The 17,537-nt window shown below is 41.1% G+C and overlaps 1 protein-coding gene across 3 annotated transcripts in view; it reads left to right on the forward strand.

Annotated features, from left to right (window-relative positions):
• Positions 1-17,537, forward strand: part of ZRSR2 (zinc finger CCCH-type, RNA binding motif and serine/arginine rich 2) — a 31,901-nt gene that overhangs the window by 9,335 nt on the left and 5,029 nt on the right. For 2 of the 3 annotated variants that reach the window (XM_070501824.1, XM_014857653.3), the window contains exons 6-8: positions 2,344-2,382; positions 2,996-3,114; positions 14,543-14,756. In XM_070501824.1, coding sequence (XP_070357925.1) covers positions 2,344-2,382; positions 2,996-3,114; positions 14,543-14,756 — 372 coding nt within the window. The remainder of the gene's footprint in view (positions 1-2,343; positions 2,383-2,995; positions 3,115-14,542; positions 14,757-17,537) is intronic. The other variant, XM_070501823.1, reaches the window with a different exon arrangement.

The following is a 17,537-nucleotide window of genomic DNA, read 5'->3' on the forward strand; positions in this document are numbered from 1 at the left end:
CCACTCTGGAGCAAATGGTGTTTTTCTGAGGTTCTGTTGTATATGGGGTGACTTATTTAGAGAATAATATTTTGTATAGTTTCCACATTTATTTAGTTTACAAAAGACTTAACTGCTTATGACATGTCCACAGGAATTAATTGATTGAAAGAAATCAGGAACTCAAATGTTGAGGAATTCGGAAATATTTTGTTATTAAATCTTGACTTTCCAACTTGGGCTATAAAGGCAATCATAGCTAACACATAGTTGCTCATTAAAGTTTATAAGGCATATGTCTATAACTTCTCTATCTCCTGGGATCTTCTAAAGATTGACTTGGTATATTTTGCTTCTGTTCCTTAATAGTGTCTCTATTTCAAAGAAAACACAGCTCGTCTTTCCTTGACTGATTCATCAGGATGTATCTTTTCTGTAATATTGCTAAATTTGAATAGTGTAAAATTGGGTGGTTTATCACCTTATCTTGGGGAAAATGCCTTTGTTTACATCCTAGTCGTAGTGGGGTAGGAGCAGCCTCCACGACCTTTGTTTTTTGTGTCTCAGGCCATCAGTTAATTCCAGCTCAAATTTTAGACACCCTTATTTGTGCGCTGCTTTACAGATGAGGGAAGACCATGCTAGGTTTTTAGGGGGCAGGAAAATTGTTTAGAGCATATCATTTTTTTATAGAGTAATCAATTCCTATTTTAACCGTAGAATGTTCTTCAATTTAGGTCTTTCTGATATCAGATAAAAGCTAAGACTTCTTTTTAAAAAGTTAAGGCTTTGTTTCAAAGGAAGTCTGGTGAGACATTAAGGAGAAGTAGGGTAAAACGAAGTAGATTCTAAGCAGATATAAAAGGATATGCAATCTGTTTCTGCTGTGGGCTAGGCACTTCTCTTGTAGATGGAGACGGAGCAGTGAAAAAGACAGTCCCTTCTCTCATTGAGTTAGTTTTTTAGACAGGGGAGCCAGGTGATACGTAAGCAAAAAAGATCATTTTAAGTGCTATAAAGAAGTAAAGCTGAGAGTCATGTAATAGATTGCTTGGGGTAGGAAGTACTTCTTTAGATTGCCTGGTCAAGGAAGACTTCTCCAAGGAGCCAAAGTGCGAGCTGACACCTGAGTGCAGAAATCTCAGGGAGAAGGGGTCCAGGTAGAGGGAGAAGAGGCCTGAGCATGGAGTTGAAGGAAGGTCAGAGTACCTTAATCCCAGAGACCAAAGGAGGAAAGCATCAGGGGCAGGGGAGGAGGTCAGGAGGGTACGCAGGGTCAGATCACGCAAGGCCTCCTGGATTGAAAGGAGGAGTTTGGATTTTACATTAAGTGTAATGGGAAACCATTGAAGGATTTTTAAGCAGAGAGTGACTTCATCTAATTTATATGTTTACCTTTAAAAGATGATTCTGACTTTTGTATAAAGAAGGGAAGGTGGGGAGCTGTGACCCAGAAGGCAAGAGTGGAAATACGGTGACCGGTTAGAAGGCTGCTGTTCTAGATAGGACATGATGGTGGTTTGGCTGAGGGCAGTGCTTAATACAGATAAGTTCACGGATTTGGGGTGTGTTGAGGCAGAGTCATCGGGTCTCTAGCTGGTAGACTGAGTAGATGGGGAAGGGAAAGAAAGAGAGGGAATTCATGTCATACTTTTAGGTTTTTAGTTTGAACAAGTGGGCAGATGGCAGCACCGTTTCCTGAGATGGGGCGTTTATGTGGGTAGGGGGAAGGGAAGAACAAGAGTTCCGTTTTGAGCACTTTAAGTTACCAGGGACCCTTACGTGACCAGGTAGAGTTGTCAAGTAAGCAGCTAGACATATGTGTCTTTTATGTAACGCTTTTAAGGAGCTAGGGCAGAGAAGTCTGTCGAACGTAATTTAAACTTGTTCAAATGCCAAGGAGGTCAAAATTCACTGACATGTTGCAGGGCTTCCTTTGCCTTATTGAAAAGTGTGAGCTTTTTCACCAGTCCTAATTACTACTGTGCATGTCATAATTTAGCATCCATTAAATGTTTATGACGTTTCAGCTAGCATTGTGTTTTATAGTATCCACTAATACCTCATCTTAGAAACTAGAATGTGGAATATATGTTCAAATATACTAAATGTTACTGTTACTGAAACTATTATAAGACTGTGTTTTGTGCTGTGAGCTATTAAATGTCCTATTTGAATAAAGATTCTCAGCTCTATATCCTTTGAAGCTTTTCAGAAGGTCTGTGCTGTGGAAAGCAAATTAGCACCTGAAGCCCTTTGTATGCATGAGTTTTTAAAGTTGTTCCACATGAGATAACCAGAGAAACCCGATGTGACTTACCTGACTGCAGATTGTCATTAGTCCTGTGTTTGCACCGTTTGTAGGAAGCTGTGCAGAAGATGCTGCAGCAGGCTGAAAATGAGGTATTTTCAAAACCTTTCATTAAGAGCTTGAGGCCAACGAACATTTCTTTAAAAACAGTACTTCCGGTAATGTTAATTTTGTGGTAAGCTATTTGGATGGTCTGAATATGGGAATCACGTTTGTGGCTCTGTGATTTATACAGCAGCAGCAGCAACAACAGTTTATTGATGAACAAAAGCAAATGGTATTGAATCAGCCCTGTGGCCTGTCCTCGCTGATAGTTCTTAAAGTGTGTGTAAGCAGCATCACACACCTTGCCCCAAAATGCATGGCTTAACTTGCTTCAGAGTAACTTAGATTGTTCTTAGTGGTGGTTCCCTAACAAGTCCTTCAACCCCTTTCAAAATGGATGGACAGAAGAGAAACCTTGGTGACTGCTCCTGGTAGCCGTAGTCAGGACTGAGGATGGGCAATGACTGGAGCAAGCGAGCCCTGCTGCTCCTGTCCCATGATGACTGTGTGTAAGGTCTTGACGGCGTGTTACAACTTAAATGCGTGTATTCATAAATGAATCCGTTTTTGTTTTCGAACAAAATATTTGATGTACATTTTAAACCTTTAATTCTTTGTGGAATTTTATACTACCAATAAAGTCATGGTTATTTTCAACAGTTGGAAAATAGTACCACATGGCAAAACCCAGAACCCCCCACGGACTTAAGAATAATGGAGAAAGATCGTGCTAATTGTCCATTCTACAGTAAAACAGGAGCTTGCAGATTTGGAGACAGGTAACTAATTTTGCTTCATCATGTCAGAATTCAGTGATTCAAAATGTCGAGGCTTTTGAGTTCTGTTTTGGGGAATGGCATGGGCTTGAGATGTTCATGATCAGGTGGCTGCTGCATTCTTGCTGGTCCTCCGGTTCCCCGGCTGACCTTCCTGTCTCCCCATTCCTGTTCCCATGGGGGGCTTCCCCTGGTTCTCTGCAGGCCCCCTTTCTACTCCTTCCACTGCTTTACGGAGACCTTTTGCTTTTGGTTTTCTTCCTGTGCTTGCATTAGTCCACATGGGACAACTTGGATGGGGAAATAATCTATCTCGAGAGACTGGAGCAGCCTGGCTTTATTTGTTGAATGGCACTGTACATAAAAGAGGCTTTAAAAAATTGGCACGCCCAAAGGGATATCTGTGAAAGACAGGATCCGAGTGAGCAGAGGGAAAGTATTCTAATTCACCTTTCTCGGTCATTCTGCTCCCACACAGGAACAGACCCCGGGGTCAAAACCTGCCAGCAGTGGCTGTCACTTTGGGAAAGTTACTTATGCTCTCTGTGCCTTAGTGCCCTCGTCTGTAAAATGGGGATGAAAAATAGTATCCCGCTTTAAGGGGGTTGTGAGGCTGACGTGAGTGACTGCAGGGAAAGCATGTCAAACAGTGCTGGGCGCGTGGCCAGCACGGTCCGAGTGCTTGCTGCTCTTCTCATTTGGTATTGTTGCCCTTATCCTCTGAGACACTCTTGTCCCCTGCCTCTTTTGGATTAATGTTTTTAAAAGAAGACATTTATGTGGAAAACTAAGTGTTGATGTCTTCATTCATTTAGCAAATATTTAGATACCTACTATATGCCAGGCAATGGTGATTTTTATAATTTGGCTTGTTTATGAATGAACAACTCAGAGTAGGTAAATAATTCATAACGGTGAATGAATCCATGCAAGACAAAGTCTAATTATTACTGTGCATTCTGCAGAAGAAAATAATCATTTCTTAGTATCCTATTAATTCTAGAAAGGGATATGAGTAGGCAAATTCATATGTATTTAATGAGAAACTGTATGTTGTCACTCATGTTTATTTTTATTATAAAATTATCCATGCCACGAGTTTCATTTCCTTCTTTGAGAAAATGAACCTTCTCTTTCTCTTTTTTAATTTAAGCTCTCACACCATTTTACATTTTTTAAGAAGAGTGGTTCTCAAAACCCTGGATGCACGTTAAGAATCATCTAGAAAGCTTAAAAAAAATTTTGTCCTACCTCAAATTGAGTAAATCAAACTCTGAGACTTGGGCAGCCTTAGTTTTGAAATGTCCTCAGGTGTTTCTAATGTGCCCTAGCATTGAGAGCCACTAATGTAGGATATGTAACTCCTCTTATATTTTATAGCTGGGATTATATATGCCCAGAATATCTGTGAAAGGATTTACAGGATCTGGTCAATAGGGAAAGCCTTCTCTTGAGGAACTGGGAACTAAGAGAAGGAAAGAGATTTTATTCCCCTTTGTACCTTTAGAAGTGTTTCCAAAATGTATGTTTAATTTGATCAGGAAATAGTAATAATTGATTGATGTAAAACAGCCCCCACCAAAGAAAAAATGTACAGTGAATTACCTTTGAAAGACAACTGAGACTCAGTATGAGTTCGCATTTGCATGGGTGGTTGAACCAAATTGCATTTAAGGTTTTCTAGCTGTAGGATTCCTCATTTATGACATATCCCTAACATTTCCTTGAATTTTAAAACTAGGGGTCATCTGATTCTGGATTCTCCTTCTGTTGGTCATAAGTGAGAGAAGGGGAGATGTCCTAAATAGTTTCAGGAAATCAGTTGTGGGTACTTACTCATGGAAAGGGGAGTGGGCTGTCAGGCTCTCAAAACCCACCCTGAGAGTCGTTTCGAGGAAATATTGACAGTGGTCAGATTCGTTTGTGAACATTTCTTAATATTTTCATAGGCATACGAAATTTCACCACAACCATCGAAAAAAAGGGTGAGAGCGATTTGGGTGTTTCCACCATTCAAGTGATGAGTTGTGAAATAAAATTCAGTTACAAAATCCAGCACCATCCCTTCAAACAAAGATACTGTTCCCCTTTTACAGAGAGCCACAGTGACTTTCGCCACATCATACATCTGTTCTTTTCTGTTAAGATTTGTCACGTCATCAAACACTTCCATAATATAAGCATTTCTTTGGTTGTTTTGTTTTTGTGATTAGTACAGAATTCAATTCTAGAACCTTTCTGGAATTGATATTTCTTGGAGTCATAGCTTTGAGGGGAGTTCTACTTTTTTTCTCCTAAAAGAACACAATCACTGATGACAAGTAAGACTTATTTGTGAGAGTAGTTATTTATACCTCACTTATTTCCAGAAGTGATTTAAAGAAGGCTCACAGTCCTCTGCACTAAGTTTAATAAAAGAAATCAAAAGCAAAGAAAGGAGGAGAGAATGAGTTACTATGAATGTGCAATACATTTGGCCCTGGATTTTTATACATCCCAGGTAGATAATGAGCTGTGTAATTCTTACCAAAAAAGGAAGAATGAGTGATATCTCTGGAAAGACAGATTTTCCAGGCATCAGATTCTAAATGTTTCTCCCAAGGAATGCTGTATAAAGACATTGAGTAGGAAGGGGGACAATAACTTTGATAGATGTTTTATTAACAGTTGCATACATAATTTTCATGAGAATGTCTCTTAAAGAGACTGTCAATAAATGATTGCAGCCTAACTAGCATGTAGCTTGATTCTATGAAGGACAAAGGTTGTGGGTACCTGGAGTGCTCCCTTGAGAAAAGAAAAAGAGGCAGAGTCAATTAGCTCTACCTGAGGGGGCATTTGGTCACCCACACCGTTTATTGGCCATCCTTGGGCTAAGGTAATGTCCAAGTATGCGATTTTGCAGCCGTCTTACTTGATTCAAGTATCTGAGTAATGGGTAAATAGCACGGCCTAAACCAGGGGTTCCCAAACATGGCTGACCTTCAGGACCAGGTAGGGAGTTACTTTGAAAATAAGGATTCCCCACTCTTTGAACAGATGGTCTGGGGCAGGACCTGAGAAATCTCAGTTCTTCCCAAGTGATTCTGAGAATCACATGGGCGTAGTACTACAGCTTTAGACGGCCTCTCCAAATATCCCTTGTCTTAGCTGACTTTTCAGTAGGAGATGTAGGGCTGGTCTTGAATATACTCAGATTGTATGGACTATCTCTAGGCCCAGTGGGAACTTTGGCTCGGTACCAAAACTCACAAATGCTCATTTGACACCCTGGGAACTAGAGCCAAGTTCATTCACATATAATAATCCTGTGAGCAGAATTTTAACCTTGTTAAATTGGTTCCTTGTTTAATTCTGTTATGTGCTTCATACTTGTAAAATTCTGATTCACTGCTAACACTGCCAGCCAGGTTGAATCTTCACTCTTTGTTCTGTTGGTAGCTATACTTGGCAAGATGGATCTCATTACAAGGTCTTTGAATAATCTAGGAAGGTCCTTTGGAAAATAGAAAATTTCACATTAATGAACACTGATTGCACATATCTGAGCTGGGCATGGTGCGTGCAGGGCAGTCTCTATGCGTTATCTCACTAGGTGCACACATGTATATCACAGACCTGGAAGGTGAGTATGAGTTAAACATCTAGTCATTTCAAGGCCATTGTTTTCTTTTATATATTTTTTAAAATTTTTTTATTGAGATAATGGTAAGTTACAATCTTGTGAAATTTCACTTGTACATTATTGTTTGTCAGTTGTGTTGTAAGTGCACCCCTTCACCCTTTGTGCCCACCCCCCACCCCACCTTTCCCCTTGTAGCCACTAATCTGTTCTCTTTGTCTACATTTTTAAATTCCTCATATGAGTGAAGTCATACAGAGATTGTCCTTCTCTATCTGGCTTATTTCACTTAACATAATTCCCTCAAGGTCCATCCATGTTGTTGCAAATGGGACGATTTTGTTCTTTTTTATGACTGAGTAGTATTCCATTGTATATGTATACCACATCTTCTTTATCCAATCATCTGTTGATGGGCACTTAGGTTGCTTCCATGTCTTGCCTATTGGAAATAATGCTGCAGTGAACATAGGGGTGCATAGGACTTTTGGAATTGCTGACTTCAAGTTCTTTGGATAGATACCCAGTAGTGGGATAGCTGGGTCATATGGTAGTTCTATTTTTAATTTTTTGAGGAATCTCCATACTGTTTTCCATAGTGGCTGCACCAGTTTGCATTCCCACCAGCAGTGTATGAGGGTTCCTTTTTCTCCACAACCTCTCCAACATTTGTTACTATTAGTTTTAGATATTTTTGTCATTCTAATGGGTGTAAGGTGATATCTTAGTGTAGTTTTGATTTGCATTTCTCTGATGATCAGCGATGATGAACATCTTTTCATGTGCCTATTGGCCATCCGTATATCTTCTTTGGAGAAATGTCTGTTCATGTCTCCAGCACATTTTTTGATTGGGTTGTTTGATTTTTTGTTGTTGAGCTGTGTGAGTTCTTTATATATTATGGATATTAAGCCTTTGTCAGACATATGACTCGCAAATATTTTTTCCCAGTTACTGGGTTGTTTTTTTGTTTCAATCCTGTTTTCATTTGCCTTGAAGAAGCTCTTTAGTCTGATGAAGTCCCATTTGTTTATTCTTTCTATTGTTTCCCTTCTCTGGGAAGACATGGTGTCTGAAAAGATCCTTTTAATACTGATGTCAAAGAGTGTACTGCCTACATTTTCTTCTAGAAGCATTATGGTTTCAGGTCTCACCTTTAGGTCTTTGATCCATTTTGAGTTTATTTTGGTGGATGGTGAGAAAGAATGGTCAATTTTCATTCTTTTACATGTGGCTTTCCAGTTTTTGCAGCACCATTTGTTGGAAAGACTTTCTTTTCTCCATTGTAGGCCCTCAGCTCCTTTGTCGAAGATAAGCTGTCCATAGATGTGTGGTTTTATTTCTGGGCTTTCAATTCTGTTCCCTTGATCTGTACACCTGTTTTTTACCAGTACCATGCTGTTTTCATTACTGTAGCTTTCTAGTATGTTTTGAAGTCAGGGATTGTGATGCCTCCTGTTTTGTTCTTTTTTCTCAGGATTGCTTTAGCAATTCAGGGTCTTTTGTTGCCCCATATGAATTTTAAGATTCTTTGTTCTAATTCTGTAAAGAATGTCATTGGGATTCTGATTGGGATAGCTTTGAATCTGTAGATTGGTTTAGGTAGAATGGACATTTTAACTATGTTTATTCTTCCAGTCCATGTACCTGGAATGTCTTTCCATCTCTTTATGTTGTCATCCATTTCTTTCAGAAAGGCCTTGTAATTTTCATTGTATAGGTCTTTCACTTCCTTAGTTAAATTCACCCCAAGGTATTTTATTCTTATTGTAGCGATTGTGAATGGTATTGTGTTCTTGAGTTCTTTTTCTGTTAGTTCGTTATTAGAATATAGAAATGCTACTGATTTATGCAAATTGATTTTATACCCTGCGACTTTGCTGTAGTTGTTGATTACTTCTAACAGTTTTCCAATGGATTCTTTGGGGTTTTCTATATATAAGATCATGTCATCTGCAAACAGCGAGAGTTTCACTTCTTCCCTCCCTATTTGGATTCCTTTTATTCCTTTTTCTTGCCTGATTGCTCTGGCCAGGACTTCCAACACTATGTTAAATAAGAGTGGTGATAGAGAGCATCCTTGTCTCGTTCCTGATTTCAGGGGGATGGTGCTCAGTTTTTGCCCATTGAGTATGATGTTGGCTGTGGGTTTGTCATATATGGCCTTTATTATGTTGAGGTAGTTCCCTTCTATCCCCATTTTGTTAAGAGTTCTTATCATAAATGGCTGTTGGATCTTGTCACATGCTTTCTCTGCATCTATTGAGATGATCACGTGGTTTTTATTCCTCAGTTTGTTGATGTGGTGTATCAGGTTGATTGATTTGCAGATGTTGAACCATCCCTGTGTCCCTGCTATGAATCCCACTTGATCATGATGTATGATCCTTTTGATGAATTGCTGAATTTGGGTTGTTGAGAATTTTTGCATCTATGTTCATCAGCGATATTGGCCTGTAGTTCTCTTTTTTCGTGCTGTCTTTGTCAGGCTTTGGTATCAGCGTGATGTTGGTCCCCTACTATTATTGTGTTATTTTTAATATCTTCTTTTAGGTTTGTTAATAGTTGCTTTATGAACTTTGGTGCTCCTGTGTTGGGTGCATAGATATTCATAAGTGTTATTTCTTCTTGAAGTGTCCCTTTGATCATTATATAATGTCCCTCTGTGTCTCTCTTTACCTGCCTTATTTTGAAATCTGTTTTGTCTGATATAAGTATTGCGACACCTGCTTTCTTTTGTTTGCTATTAGCTTGGAGCATTGTCTTCCACCCCTTCACTCTGTGCCTGTGTTTGTCCTTGGAGCTGAAGTGTGTTTCCTGGAGGAACAAATTGTTAGATCTTGTTCTTTAATCCATTTTGCCACTCTGTGTCTTTTTATTGGAGAGTTCAATCCATTTACATTGAGGGTGATTATTGATGCATGAGGGCTTAATGCTGTCATTCTGTCACTTGTTATCTGGTTTTCCTGCATTACCTTTTTTTCTCGTCCTGTGTGTTTTAGCCTACCCATTGACTTCTGCAATTTCTTATGCTGGGTTTCTTAGATTTTTCCTTATTTATGTTTTGTGTCTCTGTTCTGTTTTTTAGTTTAGTGGCTACCCTGAAGTTTGTATTCAGAATCTTGTGTATAATATAGTCCATTTTCTGGTGGTCTCTTACTTACTTGGCCTAGACTGATTTAGTCCCTTTCCTCTTGCCCTCCTAAATTATTATTTTCATCTCTTATGCCAACTCGTGTTGTGAGTTTGTGGTTAGAGTGATAAGATCATCTTTGCTTTGGTGGTTTCCTTCCCTTTATCCTAATGCTATAGTTGAATATTTGCTATCCTATTCTGATCCTATTTATCTGTCTCCCTACTCTGTGATTTGTGACCCCTTTCTCCCTTTTTTTCTTTTTTCAGGTATGAGAGCCTTCTTGAGGATTTCTTGTAGTGGATACAAAGTCCCTTAGCTTTTGTTTGTCTGGAAAAGATTTAATTTCTCCCTCATATCTGAAGGATATTTTTGCTGGAGAGAGTATTCTTGGCTGTACATTTTTATCCTTTAAAGTTTTCAATATGTCATTCCATTTTCTGCTGGCTTGTAAGGTTTCTGTAGAGAAATCTGCTGAAAGTCTGATAGGGGTTCCTTTGTAAGTTAGTTTCTTCTGCCTTGCTGCCCTGAGTATTCTTTCTTTGTCATTCATTTTTGCCATTTTTACTACTATATGCCTTGCAGTAGGTCTTTTTACATTGACAAATCTAGGAGATCTGAAAGCTTCCTCCGCACACATTTCTCCCTCAATCCCTAGATTGGGAACTTTTCTTCAATTATTTCTTTGAGGACTCCTTCTGTTCCATTTTCCTTTTCCACACCCTCAGGAATTTCGATGATTCTTAAATTGATTCTCCTCATTGAATCCACTATTTCTCTGAGATTTTCCTCATTCTTTTTAATTCTTAGTTCTCTTTCTTCCTCTATCTGGAGCCATTCAGCCTGTCTATCTTCGATTATGCTAATTTGCTCCTCTATGGTGTCTATACGTGCATTCAGGGAATCTGTATTCTGTTTTATCTGATCCATTGTATTTTTCACCTCTAGTATTTCTGATTGATTCTTCTTTATAGTTTCAATCTCTTTTGTGAAGTAACTCTAGAACTTGTTGACTTGTTTCTCTATATTTCCGTTTACCTCATTAAGGTTTTGATGATAGCTACTCTGAACTCATTTTCACTTAGTTTACCTATTTCCACATCCTCAGGACTTAATTCTGTATTTTTATTGTTTTCCTTCAGGTCTGGAGCTTTTATAAATTGCTGGATGGTAGAGGAGTGGTTTTTGCGCATGATGGTAGTATTCGGTTGCAGTTATAGCCTGTCACTACTAGATGGGGGTCAAGAGCCGTGCGTTCTGAGCCATCCACCTTCAGCCGCAATGGCGGCGTGCACTGCGGGTTGGGGGAGGAGGGGCACTTTCTCTCACGCACTGACCTGGATTCCGATCAGCTCTCGCTCTCTGGTTTCCTGGGGCCCTGGCTTGATGGGGTCCCCGCAGCAAAAGCTTTCCCCCATTAGCGAGTTTCCGCTGCACGGGCAGTGGGAGTCCTGGACGATCCCCAGACATGCAGCCCCTCCCCCACTCCTTCCCTCACCCACAGCAGCGATCCCAGTCTCCAGGGGAGGGAGCGAAGTTCTCTCTTACCCTGTTCCAGCTCCTCCGAGGGGGGCTTCAGCTTCTGCCCTCTGTCGTCGTTTGGCTACTGTGGGTCTCTAACGATCTCTGTATTAGTTGAAATTCAGTTGTTCTGTTTTTTTTTTTTTTTTTTTTTTTTTTTAAAGATTTTATTTTTTTTTTTTTCTTTTTCTCCCCAAAGCCCCCCAGTACATAGTTGTATATTCTTAGTTGTGGCTCCTTCTAGTTGTGGCATGTGGGACGCTGCCTCAGCGTGGTCTGACGAGCAGGGCCATGTCCGCGCCCAGGATTCGAACCGACGAAACACTGGGCCGCCTGCAGCGGAGCGCGCGAACTTAACCACTCGACCACGGGGCCAGCCCCTCAGTTGTTCTGTTTTGATTATAGTTTGGAGGGGAGAGAGTCCCGGGTCAGCTCACTCCACCATTTCACTGACATCACCTCCTCTCAGAACCATTTCTGAGAGGTACCACATGTTCCTGTCAGGTAGTGTGGCAACTTTGGCGCTGAGCAGGAAGCGCTAAACATCAGCGGCAACACCTGCACTCGGCGAAGAATCACCCCCAACACTCTGGGATCTTCACAGTCGACTCTTCTGGAGAGTTCCCAGGGGTTCTCTTTTTTTTATATTTTTATTTTATTGAGGTCATAATGGTTTATAACATTGTGAAATTTTAGTTGTACATTATTATTTGTCAGTCACCATATAAATGTGCCCCTTTGACAAATGGATAAAGAAGATGTATGTATACACAATGGAATACTACTCGGCCATAAGAAATGCTGAAATCCGGCCATTTCTGACAACATGGATGGACCTTGAGGGTATTATGCTAAGCAAAATAAGTCAGAGGGAGAAAGTCAAATACTGTATGATCTCACTCATAAGTAGAAGATAAAAACAACAACAATCACATAGAGACAGAGATTGGAGTGGTGGTTACCAGAGGGGAAGGGGAAAGGAAGGAGGGTGAAAGGGGTAATTAGGCACATGTGTGTGGTGATGGATTGTAATTAGTCTTTGGGTGGTGAACATGATGTAATCTACACAGAAATCAAAATATGATGTACGCCTGAAATTTATATAATGTTCTAAACCAATGTTATCACAATAAAAAATAAAGTTCGTTTTTTTTTCTTTGAGGAAGATTAGCCCTGAGCTAACTGCTGCCAATCCTCCTCTTTTTGCTGAGGAAGACTGGCCCTGAGCTAACATCCGTGCCCATCTTCCTCTACTTTATATGTGGGATGCCTACCACAGCATGGCCTGCCAAGTGGTGCCGTGTTCCCACCTGGGATCCAAACTGGTGAATCCTGGGCCGCTGAAGCCAAACATGCACACTTAACCACTGTGCTACCGGGCTGGCCCCCAAAATAAAGTTTTTTAAAGCAAAAAAAATAATAAATGTGCCCCTTTACCCCTTATGCCCAGCCCACAACCCCCTTCCCCTCTGGTAACCACTAATCTGTTCTCTTTGTCCATGTGTTAGTTTATCCTCCACATACGAGTGAAATCATGTGGTGTTTGTCTTTCTCTGTCTGGCTTATTTCCCTTAACATAATACCCTCAAGGTCCATCCACCTTGTTGCAAATGAGACAATTTTATCTTTCTTATGGCTGAGTAGTATTCCATTTAATATATACCACATCTTCTTTATCCAATCATCGGTCAATGGAGACTTGGGTTGCTTCCACGTCTTGGCTATTGTGATTAATACTGCAATCAGAGCCATTGTTTTTTCTAACACTTGCCATGTTCTTCAACTTTTTTCCTAAGTTTTGGGGATTTTTTTCCTAAAAAAATTTGTTTTAACCAATTTTTTAACTGGAAACCTAATCAGGAAAATTTTGATGATTTGGAACCTTCAGCTACATTTTTTCCCATCATTTTATTTTGGAGAAGGAAGTAAATAAGAGTAAACTCATACAAAAGATTTTTAAAAAATTACTTAGGTATTGGGGCCGCCCCCGTGGCCGAGTGGTTAAGTGTGCATGCTCCGCTGCAGGCAGCCCAGTGTTTCGTTGGTTCGAATCCTGGGCGCGGACATGGCACTGCTTATCAAACCACGCTGAAGCAGCGTCCCACGTGCCACAACTAGAAGGACCCACAACGAAGAATATACAACTATGTACTGGGGGGCTTTGGGGAGAAAAAGGAAAAAAATAAAATCTTTAAAAAAAAAAATTACTTAGGTACAATCTGGTCCTATGAAAAGGAAATTGTTCTTCATAATGGTTAGCCTCCTTTATTAAATAAAAATTTAATCGTATCACATACAGCTATGTGCCCCATAACAATGTTTTGGTCAACGACAGACCACATATACGACAGTGGTCCCGTAAGATTAGTACCATACAGCCTAGGCGTGTGGTAGGCGATGCCATCTAGGTTTGTGTAAGCATACTCTGATATTCGCACAACATCCAGATCACCTAACAACACATTTCTCAGAACATGTCCCTGTTGTTAAGCGATGCACGGCTGTAATGAACAGGCAGTAGTGTGTAGGTTAACTGGGCTCACTTGGCTCCTCTCTGGCCAGCCATGTGACTTGGGTAAGTGGGCTTCTCTAAGCCTCAGTTTCCTTCTTTGCAAAGTGGGGAAAATACTGGCCCCGACTGTCCTACCAGGTTGCAAGGATCAGAGGAAAAAATATAAAAATGCCATGAAAACCAAGAAATGTGTTCCTTTAGCTCAAAACTCTTAGATTACCCTACTGTCTTAAGCATTGGGTTAGTTGAAGATTGTATAGAACCTGGATCATATTGTTCTCGCCTTCCTCCTGAGTCCCACATATGGTATCTGCCTGTCACCACAATCTGTCATGCCACTGGACCTTCTTCCCTGTGCTTCCAATGTATAAAGCTCTTGAACTTCATTAAAAGGCAGTTGAATGGCATATGAACTTGGAAATAATTCCCAACTTTACATTTTAATGAGAGCCAATATATTGGTCAGTCTTAGAACAGTTTTCTTAAGTGTTAAAATTTGATGTCTGAATGGGGTTTATTATCTTACAATTAAATCGAAACAGCCAAGTTACCTGAGTCTTTACCTCAAAGTTTAAAGCAAGCTTTTTATGTGTAATTTTCTACCTATTGGACTTCCGAATTTAGGTTTTTCTGTCATATGCAGGTGTTCACGTAAACACAATTTCCCGGCATCAAGTCCCACCCTTCTTATTAGAAGCATGTTTACAACATTTGGAATGGAGCAGTGCAGAAGGGACGACTATGACCCTGACGCAAGCCTGGAGTACAGTGAAGAGGAAACCTACCAGCAGTTCCTGGACTTCTATGACGATGTGCTCCCCGAGTTCAAGAACGTGGGGAAAGTGATCCAGTTCAAGGTGGGCATGCGCAATGCATATGAAGGAGGGTATCGGTTCACTTCCCACTGAAGTACCTGATGGGGTGAGAGGGATAGGGCACAGGCTCTCTGCCTGGGTGGGGACATGGGTGATGGGACAGTACCTGGCAGCCAGGCACTCAGTAAATGTTACTTCCTTCTCTCTCCCTTTCCAGCCCCCTCCATGCTGATGCGGTAGAAGTAGTTCATGAAATCATAAACATGTACTAGCATGAGTTCCTGGGTGCCAGGGTCTACACTGGAAAGGATCTTTCATCTATTCAGTACCTTTATGGTCCAGCTCTTCCAGGCGATGAATTCTCTGCATAAGGTCCTCAGCAGATAGCAGTCCCAGCATTCACTTAGAGGCTGCATATCATGGAGAATGTGCTCCCTCCCTTCCTTTGTAGCTGGCCTCATTTAAAGCTGCAGTGTACACAGTGTGACACCACTGCACTTACTCCACTTACCGAGTTTGTTGTTGCATTGTGTTGATGGTACCTGCTTACAACTTCCACCCAAGGTGCATGTTCTTTCTGCTGGAGCTACCCAAGAACATAAATCTGGCTTCGTTTTTTTCACCTTGTTTTTATTCGTTGGATACTTTCAATGCTGAACATAGTGTTCTCAAAGTCATCGTTTGATGCAGCATTGTTGTTAGTGCCCTGGAGTGGATTCTGACTCATAGCGACCCCGTGCACAGCAGAGCAGAACCCTGCCTGGTTTCTTTGCGCCATCCTCTCACCTTCCAGCGCTCTATCAGACAATGCCCTGCTGCTATTCACAGGTTTTTCATGGCCAGTTTTTCCAGAAGTGGTTGGCCAGGTCCTACTTCCTAGTCTGTCTTAGTCTGGAAGCTCTGCTGAAACTTGTCCCCCATGGTTGACCCTGCTGGTATTTGAAATACTGATGGCATAGCTTTCAGCATCACAGCAACATGCAGCCACCACAGGATGACAACCGACAGACGGGTGGTGTGGTTCCCTGACTGGGAAATGAACCCCAATCGTAGCAGTGAGCACACCGAATCTTATCTACTAGACCACCAGGTGATGCAGCATATGGGGTGCAAAAGAGGCATTCAGATTACACAGAATTATTTCAAAGCATTCCTTCAGGCAAGAGTAAAGTCAGACGTAATAGCCACTGCTCCCGGACCTAGTAGTTGGACTCCTAACATAGTGAAGCCTCTTACTTTGTGATTTGATCAGATCCGAACCTGAATGATTTTCTTGTTAGGGTGGGGAAGATGTCCCATGATTTGGAAAAAGATTGGAATAAAGCTGAGGTTTGTTTCTGCTAGTTGGAAATGACAGCGGAAATTTGGAACAGCCCAGGAACAGAGCCACTGCTAACCAGCAGCACTCGTGAAATTCAAGGGTATATTTCTTTCTGCTGATTCCAAGATTTTTAAAATTCTTTTAAAATTTCTCTTTCCCCTTTACCTTTTGTTTCTGTTGCGTGCACCTTCCTGGCTTTGCACTACTTCTCAGCACAACCAATAAACACTGAGGTGGAAGCGCCTGGCCACACACAACACAGTCCCACATTAGAAGTTAGAAGAACTGGGGCTGCCGGCCCTGTGGCCAAGTGGTTAAGTTCGCATGCTCTGCTTCGGTGGCCTGGGGTTTCACTGGTTCGGATCCTGGGCTCGGACATGGCACCGCTCATCAGGCCATGCTGAGGTGGTGTCCCACATAACACAACCAGAGGGACCTACAACTAGAATATACAACTCTGTCCTTGGTGGGGCTTTGGGGAGAAGAAGAAAAAAAAAAGATTGGCAACAGATGTTAGCTCAGGTGCCAATAATCTTAAAAAAAATAATAAAAAAAGTTAGAAGCAGTGCCACTGAGGAGCCAGCGTGGTTTGCCTAGCTCCGCACACTCGAACATGTCACGTTCCCTCTTCGTGCCTTTGCCTCATCCCGAGAGTCGGGATTGGACTGCATCAGTGGCTTCTCTCGCGGGGCGCCCACATTATACTGCTTCCGTGAAGTTAGTGGTGGAGCTGCTTTCAGAACTTTAGAGTCGTTAGTGGGAATCACAGTGTTACTGCATCAGGCTGCACCCGCTACCACGGTGTATGTTTTCTTTTCTTTAGAATTCTGTCAGCCAAGCTCATGCTAATCACATTGGCAGTTATAAATGGAAAGCTGTTTAGTAAATTTTTAGTAGGAAAATTTCCAAAACATCAAATTCATCATGGAAAATTCATAACGGGTCCCTGGGAACCACTGTCTTAAGTGATCTCTAAGGTCCCTGGTGCAGCTGACATGGCCTCCGGGGGCCGGTTAGTCTTCCTTCTAAGGATGGTGTTGCAAACTGTCGGTCACTGCAGATCCCACCTTTTTTGGGATGTTCTAATAAAAATATTCTGGAACAGATTTGTAAAATTATATTCATTTTGAAAATTAAAAGCTAAACATTAGTATGAATGTTTGAGGACCTTTTTATACCATTACATAAAACCAAATCAGATTTGTCACTTTTGAAAGCAAATGATGAAATGTTCAACCGAACTAACTAGTAAATAGGAAGAGTGCATATTAAAATGATATTATTCACACCTTTCAGGTAAGAAATTATAAATTCTATTAATACCCAGAGTGGGTGAAGATAGGTGTAAATTAGTAAAACCACTTCAGAGAGCAGTTTGTCAGGATCTGGTGAAGTTGAAGGTACACGCAGCCTACGGATCAGCGCGCTCCTTCTGGTTATGCACACTTGAGAGATCCGCCCGCCTGCGCAGACGCGGCCAGGAGTGCTCTGCAGCACAGTTT

Source organism: Equus asinus, chromosome X (assembly GCF_041296235.1).
Source record: "Equus asinus isolate D_3611 breed Donkey chromosome X, EquAss-T2T_v2, whole genome shotgun sequence".
In the NCBI taxonomy this organism is placed as follows: domain Eukaryota; kingdom Metazoa; phylum Chordata; class Mammalia; order Perissodactyla; family Equidae; genus Equus; species Equus asinus.